Source organism: Numida meleagris, chromosome 3, assembly GCF_002078875.1.
Source record: "Numida meleagris isolate 19003 breed g44 Domestic line chromosome 3, NumMel1.0, whole genome shotgun sequence".
In the NCBI taxonomy this organism is placed as follows: domain Eukaryota; kingdom Metazoa; phylum Chordata; class Aves; order Galliformes; family Numididae; genus Numida; species Numida meleagris.
This window is the reverse complement of record NC_034411.1, coordinates 104,908,747-104,925,244: the sequence shown is the minus strand read 5'-3', so window position 1 is coordinate 104,925,244 and position 16,498 is coordinate 104,908,747. Positions and strand designations below refer to the sequence as shown.

General features: G+C 45.5%; 1 protein-coding gene across 2 annotated transcripts in view; it reads right to left on the bottom strand.

Moving 5' to 3' along the window:
- Positions 1-16,498, bottom strand: part of KLHL29 (kelch like family member 29) — a 395,213-nt gene that overhangs the window by 29,952 nt on the left and 348,763 nt on the right. For both annotated transcript variants that reach the window (XM_021391022.1, XM_021391023.1), the window contains 2 exons: positions 5,218-5,416; positions 2,163-2,345 (listed from right to left, as the gene is read on the bottom strand). In XM_021391022.1, coding sequence (XP_021246697.1) covers positions 2,163-2,345; positions 5,218-5,416 — 382 coding nt within the window. The remainder of the gene's footprint in view (positions 1-2,162; positions 2,346-5,217; positions 5,417-16,498) is intronic.

Sequence of the window (16,498 nt, the reverse complement as noted above, 5' to 3'; positions counted from 1 at the left end):
TCAGTGCTTGCACTGCAGGCTTAATGCCTGATTTTCAAGGACAAAATTCTTATTTACTTTCATTTGCTGATAAATGGAAGAACCAGCTGTACTGTTCCTGCAAAACAGTTTAAGATGCTCAAGTGAAATCACAGGATTATAGAATGATTTGAGTTGAAAGGGACTTTAAAGACCATCTAGTTCCAACCCTCTGCTGTGGGCAAGGCTGCCACCCACCAGCTCAGGCTGCCCAGGTCCCACCCAACCCGGCCTTGGAGGCCTCTAGGGATGAGGCATCCCCAGCTTCTCTGGGCAGTCTGTGCCAAGGCCTCATCACCCCCATAATGAAAAATTTCTTCCTCATATCTAATCTAAATCTCCTCTCTTTTAGTTTAAAGCCATTATCCCTCGCCCTTTCACAGCACTCCCTGATAAAGAGCCTCTCCCTGTCTTTTCTGTAGGCCCCTTCAGGCACTGGAAAGCCACAATGATATATCCTTAGAGCCTTCTCTTCTCCAGGCTGAGCAACCCCAATTCCCGCAACCTGTCTCCACAGCAGAGGTGCTTCAGTCCTCTGAACATCCTTATGGACCTCCTCTGGCCCCACTTCAACAGCTCCACGTCCTTCTTGTGCTGAACACAGCACTGTAGGTGGGGACTCACACACTTCTTTTGATGCAGTCCAGGATACGGTTGGCTTTCTGAATATGTATATTGGTAATTTTTAAACTTCTTACAGTAGCTCCCAATGGAGCTACTTATTTCATGCCTCACTACCCCCATTTTGGAGAACAAGCAGGCAAAATGATTTATCTGAGACCACACTAGGAGTCTGCGGTGGAGCCAGGGAAAGAAACAAGTCTCTCAGTTCTGTGGTTTAATGACAAACCCAGGCTTTCTCCTTGCTGTTTCACTCTCCAAATCTATAATATGCAGTGTGGAGTCCAGTACTTTCAGCTTGCAGGAATTCATTCCCATTTCTGCAGGTTCCCCTTCCCTTTTTCCTGTCTCTTGTAACTTTGAGCAAAGCAAAATATCCACTGACACTGCGCTGGGTTTCCAGCCATGCAGGACTTCCAGCTCTATTTTATCCATCGAATACCACCAACTCATTCATTCAGATTCAAAGGAAAGAGCTGAAATGAGCTTTGAATTCAGGACTCAGTGGCTTTTGCCAGCAGGTAAGGTACAATCTAACGTATCTCTACATATTGGAAAGTGCTCCAGCTAAGAACAACTACAAGCCAGCATCTCACAAAAGCTTCCATAGAAGGCTTTTGCTCTGGCACCAAAAAAGAGCATGGGCAAAAAATGTCAAAAAATAATTTCCAATCAATCCCTAGGGCCTCCATGCAGTATTAATGGAATTTAACACCACAGGCAGCCATTTACTGTGGAAAATGTAGTGAGGTGACACCAGAAGGGAAAGGCAACAGCTGTAACCTCTCATTGGTACTGCCTAGTGCATCTGTGCTCCCAGCTCCATCTTCAGATCCCACACACATGCACCTCCCTGCCCAGGCTCCTTCCTTCATCCCAAAACCCCTGCACTGCTGCCATCAGAGCAAGCTGTAGCCTGATGGGAATTGCATTTTGCCCTCCAGCCAAGCAGAGGGACCACAAGACTGCAAATAACCAGACACTGCGATGCTACAGGTACAGAGCAGACAGCTACTTTGGGAGTTAAAGCCTTTTAAGGAGCGTGGTCTCAGTTTCATTGAAACTAAGAAGATTATAGGGCTAGTGACTACTGTCAAAAGAGAGGTTTCAACAACAAGTACAAGAAATGAATGCCCCTGTAAGCAAATACTGTAAGTGTAGGTCACATATTCAGCAGTTCAGCCTGTCTGTCTCAAATTCCATAACCCACCATTTAGACTCAACTACAGCCAATATTTTAAATTGTGTTACTATGGCAGTGGAACCTCTTTGCATGCTTGATGGTTGTCAGGCCTATTTTCTTGACGTCGCGACAGCAAAATATTGCTGTTGACTGCTTTGAGAGAGTGCTAGCGTGGTGGAGAAATGGAGGATGATAAAAGCACAGAAATCCCCTTTCCCAACCTCTCTCTCACTTGTCTTTTTATATTTTATCCCCCAGGAACAGCGTATCCTTCTTTGCTTGTGCTATCTGTGTTGTAAGGAGGAAGCTTTTCCCCCAGCCCCAAATATTTGCTGCTCACCTGAGAGATAAATGTTGTCTCCAGCGCTGACCACGCTGAAGAACTCCCGATCGTAGAAGGGCAGGCTGGCCAAAGGGTACCACTTGTTGTTTTGAGGATTTAAGCAGGTGACCGCTGTTAAAGCTCGCTGGTTCATGCCGATCATCTGGCGGCCCCCAACTAAGACTATCACCTCAGCTACACCTAGGATTCAAAAAGCAGAAGAGCATTATAAAAAAGTGACATCTCTCAGCTAGGCAGGAGCCTATCAAAAATACTCAGCAATCAGAGCAGTTGTAACATACTGTATATACATCTGTCTTTGTGGAATCAAACCAGGAAGAGTGAGAAAAAATGGAGAACTTGTGGGGAGAGTGGTGGGTGAGCATGCTGGGGGGTCACTGGAGAGGCAGCCTGTCATCTGGACAAAATTCTAAAGGGGAAAGAAGTAAAAAAGTTCTTCCCATGTAAAGATGTCTGGTGACTTCACCAGTCTTTGCGTGAGACCCACAAGTATCAAATCCTTGTTCCACTGAAGAAAATGAGAATTTTCTCAAGGACTGTGATATCATTGGAGCTTGGCAATTATCCAGATGAAGTAGGTTTGAACTTGAACCTAAAGAAGGTTGTTCTCCCACAGCAGGTTTAGCCCATGGCTACTTTTCTTCATCCTGACTTTCTTTCTCCATATACTCCCTTTGATAATTTTCAATGGCCTTTTTTTGTGCTTTTCCTGGAGAAACCAGGTTTTCCACGTGCAGATAACACTTCCTCAAGCCCCTGACAGGGATCTTAATGGACCAAGTGCTAGGAAACACGATGGAAAGAGCTTCTGCTCCATTACAGTTATTAACTGAGATTTATCTGTGCTTCAACAGCTTCCCCAAGCCCATAGCACACAACGTGTACAGCAAGCCAAGTTCTCTGCTGGGGCAAATGGACAAAACTTTTGCAGGCCAAATCTCAGTGTTTTTTGCTCCCACTTGACTCCCAGCCAGGAGTACAACAAATCTGATCCACAAGGTTCTCCAGACTCGTCACTGCAGTGGACTGCAACTGTGGGTCACAGTTTAACTCTGGGATGTTTTTTGCCTCTAACCCCCAAGCGCCATGTGGGGAAAATTTGAATTTAGTGCTTAGCAAGAAGTGTTAAAATTGTAAGGCTCAGTGCAATCTGTTGCCAGGAAGGGCAGGCTCAGAAGCAGGAGCATGAACTGGAAGGAACTGCCACTTCAGGAGCTGTACTCGTGGCCAGAGCCATTGCTGTGACCTGTTATGGTGCCCAGCTCAGAGACAAGTGCATCCAGGTGCCCAGAAGAGAGATCAGGAGCTCCAGCACTGAGCAACTCTTCGGAGGAATGGGTTATCACTGTTTTTCATTAGCTTTTTAAAATATATGTATATTTGTCATTCAAACAAGGTTACTCTCTTACAAGTTATTAAGTAAAAGTGCTTTAGCGTTTTAAATAAATATTTTTCAGTAACAAGAGATCATTATTTTTGCAACATACCAGAAAATCTAATCACCTGTGCACAACATAACTTGATTATAATCAATGACCTCGAGAGGGCATGTGACATGCTGCAGCGAGTCCACAAAGGATGTTTAGAGATCCTTTGTGCCTATGTGAATGCCGTTGATATGCAAAATAACACAATTCTATATAATTAGGCTCTGACCTAAAAAACTATAATCACCCTCTCTTACCCTGCGAGAATCACTTTTCCCTCATCAACAAGCTTCTGGAAATGGTTCATATTACACCTACAATTTTATATACATAAAATAAGCACTTTTCAAAAATCCCTTCAAACATCACACCATTAGTCGTCTTCAGTGAAAGACTTTTTAGGGTAGATTGTTATTGAAAGTCCTCTACACTTCATCCCTCTGAAAGGTGCCTTGATGAGAGCCTCCAGAAGCAGCAAATGATGCGGTTTGATATGCCATCTCGGTGCCATTACCCCTTGTCCTATCACAGCAACCCTGCTAAAGAGTCTGTCCCCTTCCTTCTTGCAGCCCCCCTTCAGTTACAGGCCGCTCTCAGGTCTTCTGGAGCCTTCTCTTCTCTGGGCTGCACAGTCCCAGCTCTCTCAGCCTGTCCTCATAGAGGAGGCATTCTATCCCTTGGATATTTCTCACACTAACACGACACAGGCTGTGCTGCCACACTGGGCACTTGCTTTTTTTTTTTTAACACATATTTTTCCAAAAAAGAAAATTTGTGCATTTCTCAGATAAGAAACTAAGCACTACAGTTCTCCCCAGACTTTTAAAAGGGAATTTATCCTGTGCATCCATTTGTTTTGGAAGCAGAAAACTGCCGGAGCTGGTACTGCAAAACTGCAAGTATACATTCACATAGGACTGTGCAAGCGAGGATATATTATGAATATTAATCAGCTGCTCCTTGCAGGAGGCTGAATGGCAAAGAAGCAAATGTTATCATTCACCTCTTCCTGCAGCCAGAGGAACTGAGGCACGGAGAGTTTGATAACAGGACGGTGAGGGAACATCACATGGAGCCTTACTGTCTTTGCCAAAGCTCATAATTCCTACAACTAATCATAGAATCATAGACTCACAGAATGGCTTGGGTTGGAAGGGACCTCAAACACCATCCAGTCCCAACCTCCCCGCTGCGGGCTGGGTTGTGAACCACTACATCAGGCACTGGCCCAGGCTGCCCAGGGCACATCCATGGCCTTGAGCACCTCCAGGGATGGGGCAACCACAGCTCTCTGGGCAGCAGTGCCAGTGCCTCAATGAAAAATTTCTCCCTGACATTTTATCTCCCCTCTTTTAGTTTAAAACCTTTCCCCTTTGTCCTATCACTATCTACCCACGTAAAAAGTTGATTTCCCTCCTGCTTATAAGCTCCCTTTTAAATCCAGTTTCAAGAAGGTACACCTAAACTCCTACGTTGGGCCACTGGGAGAGGCTCCTACATGCTCGAGCAAAGCAGAAATTGAAAAGGGAGCAAAGGGAAGGAGCTAAGGTCTGTGCCCCAGCCCTGGGCATGTCCTGGCTGTGCCCGGGTGTGAGCTGGTGTTGCCAAAGGAAATTTTGTTTTACCTGCAGAGAGTCTGGGCCGGGTCCTCGGCGTCTGCATCTCTTGCCGGGCGTGCGGCAGCATGTGATAACGCTTGGCTTCGTTCACCAGATCCCGGCAGGCCTCTGAAGACTTTATCAGCTCCTCATTGTCAACAACGTTGAGCAGATAGCTGGGATGGATGAAGGGGAGACGCACCACCGCCAGCAGCTCCGCGGCGTACTGCAAAGGGGAAGAAAATAACGCACTGCAGCCTTTGTTCACCTGCTTGGCATCTCTGTCTCCGTCATTGCAAACTGTCCCTTGTCACCCAACCTGGAGACACGTCACCCTTGGAGCTGTCCTGGGGACACGGATTTTGCACCTGTGCTTGGTGCTCAGGTAGGACAGGGGTGACACAGCCTGCGGTGCTCTGTTATCAGGGCTGGATTTGGTCCCAGAGGGAATGAAAACAATCCTCAAAAGGTGGCAACTCGTGTTGTAGAGCTGTACGAAGGGCTTTCGGAATAAAAGCTCATTCTGAACACATGCTGAATGTAACACCTTATGCACTGGAGACATGTAGTAAGCTTTCTGAATTAACCTTGAAATGCAGGAGGGATTGTTACAGCGCAAATGAAAAAGGAGAAAAAAAAAAAAAAGACTTTTCTGGCGTTGAGGATGTGAAACAAAAGCTGGCAAATAGTGTGGACTTTAACTACCACTATGGCAAACAATGAATAACACCAGCCAATTTGCTAAAAATCTTTTAATTAATAAGATTTATTTGTTGGGGAAACAAATCATGTACTTCTGGATTTTGGAGAAGTTGGACTCCAGAGGGTGCTATACAAATACTGACAGTAAGTTTCATCTTCTAAATAAATACATTAAACCTTGGAGGGCAAAGGACATCTGAGCAAATGAAGCTGTCTGTCACTGAACATGGCTTAAAGGAGAGCAAATCCCCAAGAGTGAAAACTGCGATAGAAAAACAAAGAGCCCATCCCCAGATTATTCTTTGCATATATAAGTGCTTCTATCATAATGCACCAGGGAGTACAGCAAGATGCTGAATGGGAAAATGTGGTCCTCGAGAAGAAAACCACATAAACAGGATGCAAGCTAAGGGTGCACAGCAAGAGAAGATAATCTCTTGTAATAGATAGGCATAAAACTGTGGCCTCCAAAGACCGCACATGGGACTGAGGTCAGGATGCAAACAAATATTCCTGAGGCCCATAGTCCTGAGACCTGCTGGGCACTGGCAGCATCTCCTGGCCTGAACATGCCTCTGCTCTTCCAGAAGCTCCTTGGCTCTGGCAGGTTTTTAAGCAGCAGGACTGGCCCTCATGCACCAGAGCCAAGTCATAGCAGGAGCAGGGACAGGGAAGGGTCGCTAGGAGATAGGAGAGCTGAAGCCAGCTAATGGGCTCCGTCCTGGGGCTGGCCAGGCAGGTGAGGATGCTGTGATGACTGGGACCACATCCAGGGCTTCCCCTTTCCCAACTCCAATTGAAAAAGCAGGCTTCATTTGGGAAGAAAACAAGATTTTCCCTTCCAGTGGCAATGAATTCACACTGCTTTCCTGCCTGAGAGCCACGTCAGCCTGGTACAAGCTCAATTAGAGCCAGCACTTTACCACCCGCAGTGAGCTGAACCCTACCTGAGCCAGCGGGGACATGACAGCAGGGAGATGACTGGGGTCACAGGTTGAATGGGGACAGCAATTTTACCTAAGGCACAATGGATTTAGGTCTAGCTACCCTGCTGCTGTTTCGTGCCAGAGAAGTGATGCAAAAGCCAAGGGAAGATGACAGTGCTTCTCTTCTGAAACAAATCCCCAGTGATTGGTGACCATGTAGCTCCTCGCCGCGCCCCCAGAATGGCACAGGACCATGTGGCCAGGGCTGAGTAAGGCTTGGGATCACTCCATGAGCCTCCAAATGAGGAAAAAAGAGGCTCCTCCCTTTTCCCTTGCTGAAATTCATTTCTATGGAGCTTTCTGAGGAGGTGAATTGGCTGCTCCCCCTCCCCAGAGTGACAAATGTCAGGCACTTGGCTGCAGATACCATAATGCCCTTAAGCAGTAGCTTGCAGGAGAGGGAGCAGTGGACATATGGCAGTGGGTGGCAAAGCTCTGATTTCAGGAAGTGCTTTTTTTAAGAAGGTTGGGGGCGTTTAACCTTACAAGGGAGCCAAGACGAAACGTGGAATCGGGACACAGGAATAATACGGATAGTGAGTATACAGGGATGAGGCAGACAAGCCCCGGCAAGGAGGTTAATCCCCATCACAGGCTACTTAGGAAGCAGAGAGAGCTGCTAAAGGGCAGTTTAAATAAAGTTGTGAAATATACACACCCGTAGCAGAGCAAGCAACTTCCCTTGGTGCTGCAGCACATCTGAGAACAGGGCTGCACAAGGAGCAGCTGTACCACAAAGAAGGATAAAGCACAGGCACAGGTGTGCACTGAATTAGGATGAGGGGGCCAGCAGGCATGAGGATGTCCCAGAGTTTGGTTTAAATTCGTATATCTGGAAGAGAGCAGGGCTGGACGATTCCTGGATGAGTCCCATGCCCCCAGGTTTCCCAAAATAAATGGGGCATCACTGCTGCACTAGCATGGCGAGCTCTTCCTCTTGCTCGCCAACCTTTCTTTAATTAGATAAGTGAGAAAATGTGATTCTGTTTCTCTCTTTTATTCCCCACCCCTTTCTCTCATCTTTTGTCTGAGCTCGTGGCTGATTTTGAAGGGGAATAATAATTAGAACATGTTGCTCCCTTTCATCAGCTTGAAACTTAATGCCACATATCAAAACCCATGTCACTTTTCACTCTTGATCTTCCCCCTGCACAAACAGCCAGAAAAAGCTCTGTATGTGTGTGTGCATGCACGGCCACGCGCAGCCATGATTCACGCTCGTCCCCGATGGCATTAAGGGTACACATAATAACAGTGTTTTTTACCAAGGGATTTGAAGAGTATGTACCATCGTGCTGTCTTAGAAGACAGGAGAGGCTTTTATAAACCAATGGCTTTTTGCACCAGCTCTTTTAAGCACTATAGTCAAGGGTGAATTTCATTTAGCCTCACTGATTTAAGAACATTCAAGTGATTTAGGCAATCAGCAGCCTTTTTCTTTTGGATTCTCCCTTACAAGGCTTCCTAGCTCTGTCAGCTATGATTGTATTAAATATCCTGCTACTATTATCCTTTTCATTTAAGACTAGAATAAGCACTGTAACGCATCTCAACCTTCTTACCATCTGTTATTTGCTCTCTACTTTTGTCTTTCCGTTGTTCCTTATATGGCTATGGAATGTCTTCGGTAGCTCCCGATGTTCCTGTTTTTCATTACAACAGCAGAATACCTGCACAGTGCACTTTGCCACATTCTGCAGACAACAACCTGCACTCCCTGAAGTTGCACTTGTGCCTGCCTGTAACCCTGAGGATATTTTCTTCTCATACTGGGTTGCTGGACGAGCCAAAATTGTTCTCAGATCTCTGCTGGGAGTCACTTACGAGTGGTCTACAACCTGCCTTGCACAACACAGAGACAATAGAATTATTAAGGCTGGAAAAGACCACTAAGAGCATCTAGTCCAGCCATCAACCCATCCCCACCATGCCCACTGACCGCGTCCCTCAATGCCACATCTCCACAGTTCTTGAACAGAACACCTCCAGGGACAGTGACTCCACCATCTCCCTGGGCAGCCTGTTCCAATACCTCAGATGTAATGTAAAGAGATATAATTATGCAAGAACCTAATGATTATATTGTATAAAATTCTAGGGAAGACTTTGAGCACTTTCATGGCATGGCTTTTCAGCTGTTTTAAACCTCAGCACAGCTCACATTGGATCAAGGGAGCTGCTCAGGTTTTGCAGAAAATGCAAAAACTGCAAAAATACTGCAAAAATGCAGTATTGAGTAGTGATGAAGCTGGACTCCTCTGTGGTCCTTTTATGGCGGGGGTGATCCCGCATGGGCTAGCACACCACTACCACATGAGCAAAGGCTTTTTGGAAAGTCACACGGAACATGGTAGAGCAGTGACTTTTGAGGGATGCTCTATGGCCAACCTCAAGGTACCTATTACACTGACAGCAATTTCAGGAGCTGAACTGAAAGCAGCGTCTTCAACCGGACTGCAAGCACGAATGTGTTTCATAAAAAAAGGGATAGAAAAATTTTAGAGAAGATCTTATTTTTCCTTAATTACCTTAACATCTGGGGGTGAGATCCAGCTGGTGCTGGGGTTTTGATGGGATCAAGTGTACCCTCGGCAAGTTTGCTGATAACACCAAGCTAAATGGTACAGCAGACACAACAGAAGGAAGGAATGCAAACAAGAAAGACCAGGACATGCTTGAAAAGTGGGCCAACATGAACCTAACAAGGTTTAACAAGGCAATTCCAGATATGAGTGTGGACTGAGAGAAGAACTCCTTGAAAGCAGCCCTGCCAAGGAGTTGGGGGTCCTGATGGTCAAAAGGTTGGACATGAGCCAGCAGTGTGCTCCTGTAGCTCAGAAGGCCAACATCATCCTGGGCTGCATCATCAGAGGAGTGGCTGTGGTGCAGGGAGGGGATTGTCCTCCTCTGCTCTGCCCTTTTGAGGCCCCATCTGGAGTACCGTGTCCAGGTCTGGGCCTCCAGTACAGGAAGTATGTGGAGTCATTGGTGGGTCCAGAGGGGAGCCACAAAGATGATCAAAGTGCTAGAGCACCTCTCCTATGAAGAAAGGTTAGGGAGTTGGGCTTGTTTAGCTTGGAGAAGAGAAGGCTCTGGGGAGACCTCATTGTGGCCTTCCACTACTTGTAGGTTGCTTACAAGCAGGAGGGGGACCGGCTTTTTACATGGTCTGATAATGACAGGCCAAGAGGGAACAGCTTTAAACTAAAAGAGGGAAGATTTAGGTTACATGTTAGGAAGAAATTTTTTACTCAGAGGGCGGTGAGGCACTGGCACAGGCTGCCCAGAGAAGCTGTGGATGCCCCATCCCTGGAGGTGCCCAAGGCCAGGCTGGATGGGGCCCTGGGCAGCCTGAACTGGTGGGGGGCAATCCACAGCGGGGGGCTGGGAATGGATGATCTTTAAGGTCCCTCCAATCTAAGCCATCCTATCATTCTATGATCCAGCTTCAGTTTCAGACTCCTAACTAGGTACATACATGCATGTATTTACTTGTCAGCTAGACACATAAACTCATGTTATAATTAATAGTGATCTAGTCAAAAACTTAATGCAGTCCTCAGAGCAACTGGAGCTGACTGAATGCATCAAACACCAGGGGAAGCAGGGTATCAATGTCCCCTTCTGGCCTAAATCTGCGAGTTAGCAGCTCCTGGCAAAGGGACAGCATGCCTCAGAGCAGGCCTCAGACCATGCCACATTAATGTGTCTGCAACGAGATGCCAGCCCAAACTGGAGGGTGATTAATTCGCCTGTCTGGTGGGAATTTCTGCCCCCATTTGCCCTGGGCATTGTGCTCAGGTCACAGTCACACTATGAGGAAGCCTATGTTATCTTGGGTCAGTTCTGTCTGAGAGGAATATAAAATCAACACAGTTTGCTATAGCTTGAAATTGGCATTTTGGATGTTTAGGCTCTCTGATAATCTTTTCATTCTCATACAGAAGCTGCTCCCATCTTGGCAGGCTGGCCAGACTTAACCAAACTCGACTACAAAACAACTGAAGACCGGATTTTTTCCTAGCTAGTAGTTTAAGCGGGGACATTTACTTTGCTAAACTTTTTTTTGTGGCATTTCTCCTACCCATCATATAGGCATTACAAATGCTTGCAAGCGGGCTTTATTCTGCTATCTTGTAATTCTCAGTTACAAAACCCTCTTCAGTATCACATTAAAAATAATCTTTTTATTCTCAAATCTCTAATCCAGTACAATCCTCCCAGGTATTCTCTGAAAGGACTCTCCGTGTGCTCCTGCACAGGCTTGAGCTACAACAATATACAGTTAGTTTCAAAAGGAAATAAGTTTATTGCTACCGAGTCAAATTTCCTGCTCCTTAAGTGTTACAGTGGAAAGCTCTCAAGATTTTTAACATTTTTGAAGCAATGCCCAGAGAGGTTAAAATAATGTTTCCCCTATGCCTTATAACTCATCTGTCTCTCTTGCTTACTGTTCTTCCTACAAAGGTCCCTTTGTGCTATCTGCCTAAAGAAACATGTTTAAGCCAGAAATGGAAATAAAGAAGTTTGACTACCCATGTTAAGGTAAGGGTTTGCTCCAATAAACTGCTGTTTCAGCTCTTTATGAATAAACTGAGAGAGCTTTGAAACTTTTGAAAGTAGGAACATATTCAATTCATCCGAGAGCAACTGAGGAGATTTACATTGTCCCACAGGAGAATGGGTTCAGTGGGGACCTCCTTGAATGGAGAAAGCAAGCCATTGGGGATGGTCCTGAATCACAGAATGGCTCAGGTTGAAAGAAACCTGAAAGATCACCCAGTTCCAGCCCCCAACAGCTGAAGCAGCACCTTGCCACCTGAAAAATTCTTCAGATAGGAGAGGGCTCTCTAACTGTAAAAATAAATGGCAAAACCCCAAGATACATGGGTATCAGCCTTTGGTTCCCACCCTGCAGTGAGGCAGTGAGCTGCCTAGTAGAATGGCTCCAGCCTGGTGGCCCAACTGGTTTGCCCTTCCCAGAAATAGCCCTTTTAGGTTGTATTTTCATGGCACTGCTGTGCTATTTGGCAATTAGTGTCCCTGCTTTGATACGTCTAACCCTGGGTATTACAATAGAATGCTCTGTTTCCAATAACCTCTTACACATTCATACATCCAAGGTCACATCCAATCCCAGCCTAAGCTCTCTGGTGTGCTTGGTATTTATTCATCACCTGTATTGACTTCTTGGAATTGTATCATTTCCTTCACATTAAACCAAAGGGTCTGGTAGCGTGGCAGCTGACAGCCTCATAATATGCTGAAAGAACCATGAAGCAAAAAACCAGGTTTGCAGTGCTGGGCTCACATGGTGACTTGGCAGGGGAATGCCACCTGTATAAATCTGATGCCTAGCCAGAAGAAAAGAGCAGCCCCTCTGTCTTCCTGAAATAAGGTTTCAACGTGACACCTTTGTGGCAGCACAGCTGACTTAACACTGCAACGTCATTAGTGCCGTGTAGTGGGATCTGCTGTCCTCTTCTCCAAACTGTCTGCAAAGCAGCATACAGGCAGGCATTTCTAGCAGTAATACAGTGAGACTTTTTTATACACAGAATCATAGAATGGCTTGGGTTGGAAGGGACCTCAAGTATTATCAAGTTCCAATCCCCCTGCCACAGGCCGAGCTGCCAGCTGCTAGATCGAGTGCTAGATCAGATTGCTCAGAGCCCCATCCAACCTGGCTTTAAACACCTCCAGGGATGGGGCACCCACAACCTCTCTGGGCAACCTGTTTAGCACCTCACCACGTAGAATGATAGAACAGAATATACCGAGTTGGAAGGGACCCACAAGGATAATCGAGTCCAACTCCTGGCTTCACACAGGATAACCCAAAAATCAGACCATATGCAGGAAGATAAATCATTAATCTATCACAGCTGGGATTTACCTGATAGCAAGGCTTAAAAACCCCTCCATTTTACCATCTCATTGACTGAACTCAATGCCAAACAAACACTATATTCCCCCAGAGGTCACTGTGATGATAACTGGCATTTCCTACTAAAACACCAGTATACACATAGATGCACTGCAAAAGCATGCTGCCAACAATTCAGTGGCTGAAGCTTGCAAGAAACTTCCCAAAATCAAATAAATTCCTGACGCATACAGCCCTACAACACACCAATGCAACCATTCACATACAGTAATTCTCTGAAATACTTCTTGGCTATGGCACAAAGCGATTTTCTTTCTGGAGGTTCTTGCGCAGAGCAAGGGAACGCAACTGAGCACCTGTGAGAAGCTTCTTGCATATGGATGTCTTTGCAAGGTCACTGCTTTAGCGAGAGTTGAAAAATAGTTTGCAAGTACATTGGAAAATAAGTTGGGAAAGCCACAGAAATGAAGAGATGAGAGGTCTGGGGCAAGGGAGCTCCTCAAAACAACTGGGCATGATGGCGACAGGTTGATGGCTGGACTAGGTGATCTTAGTGGTCTTTTCCAACCTTAATGATTCTATGAATTTAAACTTTACAGAAATAATTTAGTAGGTTTTCATTGACGAGCATCTCTAAAAAAAAGTTAACAGATTAATGCAGAAGGAGTTTAATGAACTGCAAACTTCACCCACATAATCTTTGTGGATCTCCTCTGCTTTTTTATGCTGCTTCTTCCTCCCATGTATTGCTAAGTGCGTGTTCCTACGCTGATTCTGCTCCTGCTGCTCCCTTTTCTTCTCCTTCTCTAAGCCTGTACGGGCTCTGAGTGTGTCTGACTGCCACTAGGAAAAGCTTCATTTAAATCTGAGCTCTTTGAGCAGCCTGTCCCTGTGAAATCACAGTGGTTACCGCTCATCCCTTGCGTTTTTCACTTTCAGAGAAATTGGAGCTTCTTGCACTTTCATTATGGCATCTTTTTGAATTCGTCTGCTCTTCCCACAAATGGATTTCAAAGCATTAGGGTAGTCTGGGCTTTTCAAAGGAGTCTAATTGAACTGTAATAGAGTGTTAGTGCCTAATTCACTTAGGCTCCCTTGGAAGCCATGCCATTCATACTTATTCCAGCACTGCTCTCCTGAAGCTTAATGCTCTTACGTACATTGATTGATCAATTAATTTCCTATTATGATCAACTTAAGCGATTTGTACATGCTGGCATTATGTATCAGCGTTTGAATAGATCATTACCTCCCTGTCACCACAGAATTGTGCTCCTTCCCTCTCTGATTCTTCCTAGTCTTCGAGCGTGCTGGTCTTCTGCATAATGTCAGAGACTTCATAAAATTTGCATGATGAATTATACTGCCATCTTAACACTTAACTGCAGACCGGAGATCTTCAATTTGCTCTCTCTCAGTTACCCACCTGCTTCTCCTCCACAGTTTCTTGTCACCTGTCAATTCTGTTTAATTGTTAAAATATAGCTTATCGGCATTTTTAATATTTCTGACATAAACTCTCTTCTCCTTCACCTTTCCTTACCGACATTGCCACACAGAGCGCTTTCATGCTGACGTTGTTTTTGCTCCAACTGATTTGCACGGTCTCAAATTCATCCCCATGGTCCTACAGCTGTCACACCCTCCTTGTACCCTCCCAGACAGCTCCTCTCCTTTGGACTTCAAACACTTACAGACATTTATCCCTCTTTAGCTGTCATTAGGCCAAGTCATGCATATTCACATCTTTTAATCTTTTTTTCTCACATCAGTTCCTTCACTCTTTTAATCATTTGTGCTGCTCTTCTCTAAATTACCTCCAATTTGTCTACGCATCTCTGGTTCCCAGGCACCATGAAGATGCTGTTTAGACAAATCTGCCTCTGAGGACACAAGTTCATAGAAGTCTTTTTAATGCCTTTATGGCAGAGACATTTCATTTTGCTGCTGGTCATTGTGATTTTAAAATGGGTTTAAAAGCAGGCACACAATCACATCCACGAAGAGTGCATCAAAAGGTGACTGCCAATGAGTGGAGCCTCTGCTCTGTCACTCATGGCTGCAGTAACTGCCACTCTTCCAGCCATAAACTGCTCAGCTTGTTGAAATGTTTGTTCTCTGCTCACATCTTGTCCTTCCTCAGGGGGAGAGGTAAGTTTCACGCAACTAGGCACCTTGTTTTCCTAGGCTTTCTGCTGTTAATAGTCATGTTGCTAAGTTTTTTATGTTGGAGAAAACATACAACTTTGGACTTGGAGTAGAAGGTGGGAAAGCTTCCAGTGAGCTTTGGTCTGTCTGTGCTGTGGGGCAAACAGCAAATTGCAGCATATCCAGCACCTTTACATCTTCCCATCCCACACTGACGCTGGGCACAACTGCAGCATTTCACACCTCTGCTGGTCTTCAGCACTCGTGGACAATTACAGCTCGTTATCATAGAATCATAACGGTTGGAAAAGACCTCTAAGATCATCTAGTCCAACCATCAGCACATCACCCATGCCCACTCATCGAATCATAGAGTCATAAAGCTTGGAAAAGACCACTAAGATTATTTAGTCCAAGCCTAACCCATCCCAGCATGCCCATAACCATGTCCCCAAGTGCCACATCTCCACAGTTCTTGAACACCTCCAGGAATGGTGACTCCAGCACCTCCCTGGGCAGCCTGTGCCAATGCTTGATCATGGATCCTCCCAGCAGCCTGTGCAGAAGACATTGCTTCCCTTTAGCTTACAGAAAAAGGGGAAGAAAGGCGAAACAACCTGCCCAAGTGCACATAGACAGTGGGGGGATGCATTCAGGTTAAGGCTGGGCCCAAGGCCCCAAGAGGCCAAGCAGGAGCCTTTGCTGGTGTTTGGATGGCTCAGACCATGCTGGTTTTCAGACAGTAAAGCTTCCATTACTCTGTAATTTTTTTTGCATGAGTTTGCCACAGTTGTAATAAGCTTATCAAGGGGATAACTGCTAGGATAAACCCTACAATCTTGTCCATCAGTCTGAGAGAGGAGTAAATAGAAAAATAGTAAATTCAGCTTTTCCAGATGTGTCAGCCGGCTGCAGGCTTTCCACGCAGTGACAAGCAATCAGGAGGAATTCCTGCAACCAGCGCTCTGCATCTGCTGGCACAGGAAATTACCCAAGTATTCAGGACCTCACATCACAGGCTGCTTCGTTTGGTGAGACCGATTAGACGCGACTGCACTACGAGCATCGCTAAAATAGCTCCATAAACGTTACCATATGAGCCCGCGCGCTGTTCTGATGCACTGGATACAGCTATTTACCAAATCTTAGCTTAACACTTATGCCATTATCTGCGCTGCTTCTCTGTCTTATGTAGTTGGATCAGCAACCTTTAAAGCACTGTTATTCTTTCTTTGTAACAAGTCTAAGTTGCTGTTTCTTTGCAATACCACAGAGCACTTTTGCTAACACGGTAAGATCTCATATGAAAACAATTTGCAGAATTAAAAGTCAGCCAGATTGTAGCTTTTCAACTCGCTTTGCAAACAAACCCTACTGCTGCCCTCCAGCCTGATGGTGAAAGACTAACAAAAGTGAAAAGAATCTGATACCCAAAGAAGAGCTTTTAGAAAGGCACAGGAGCAGAAGGATATGTAACTCAATGCCCTTCCATGAGAATGGGAGAGAAAATCTCCTTCAGAGAGGCCTTTTCAAGGGGAATAGGACAGGCAGTGACACACAAGTTGCTGTAACAGCGTAGCTCACG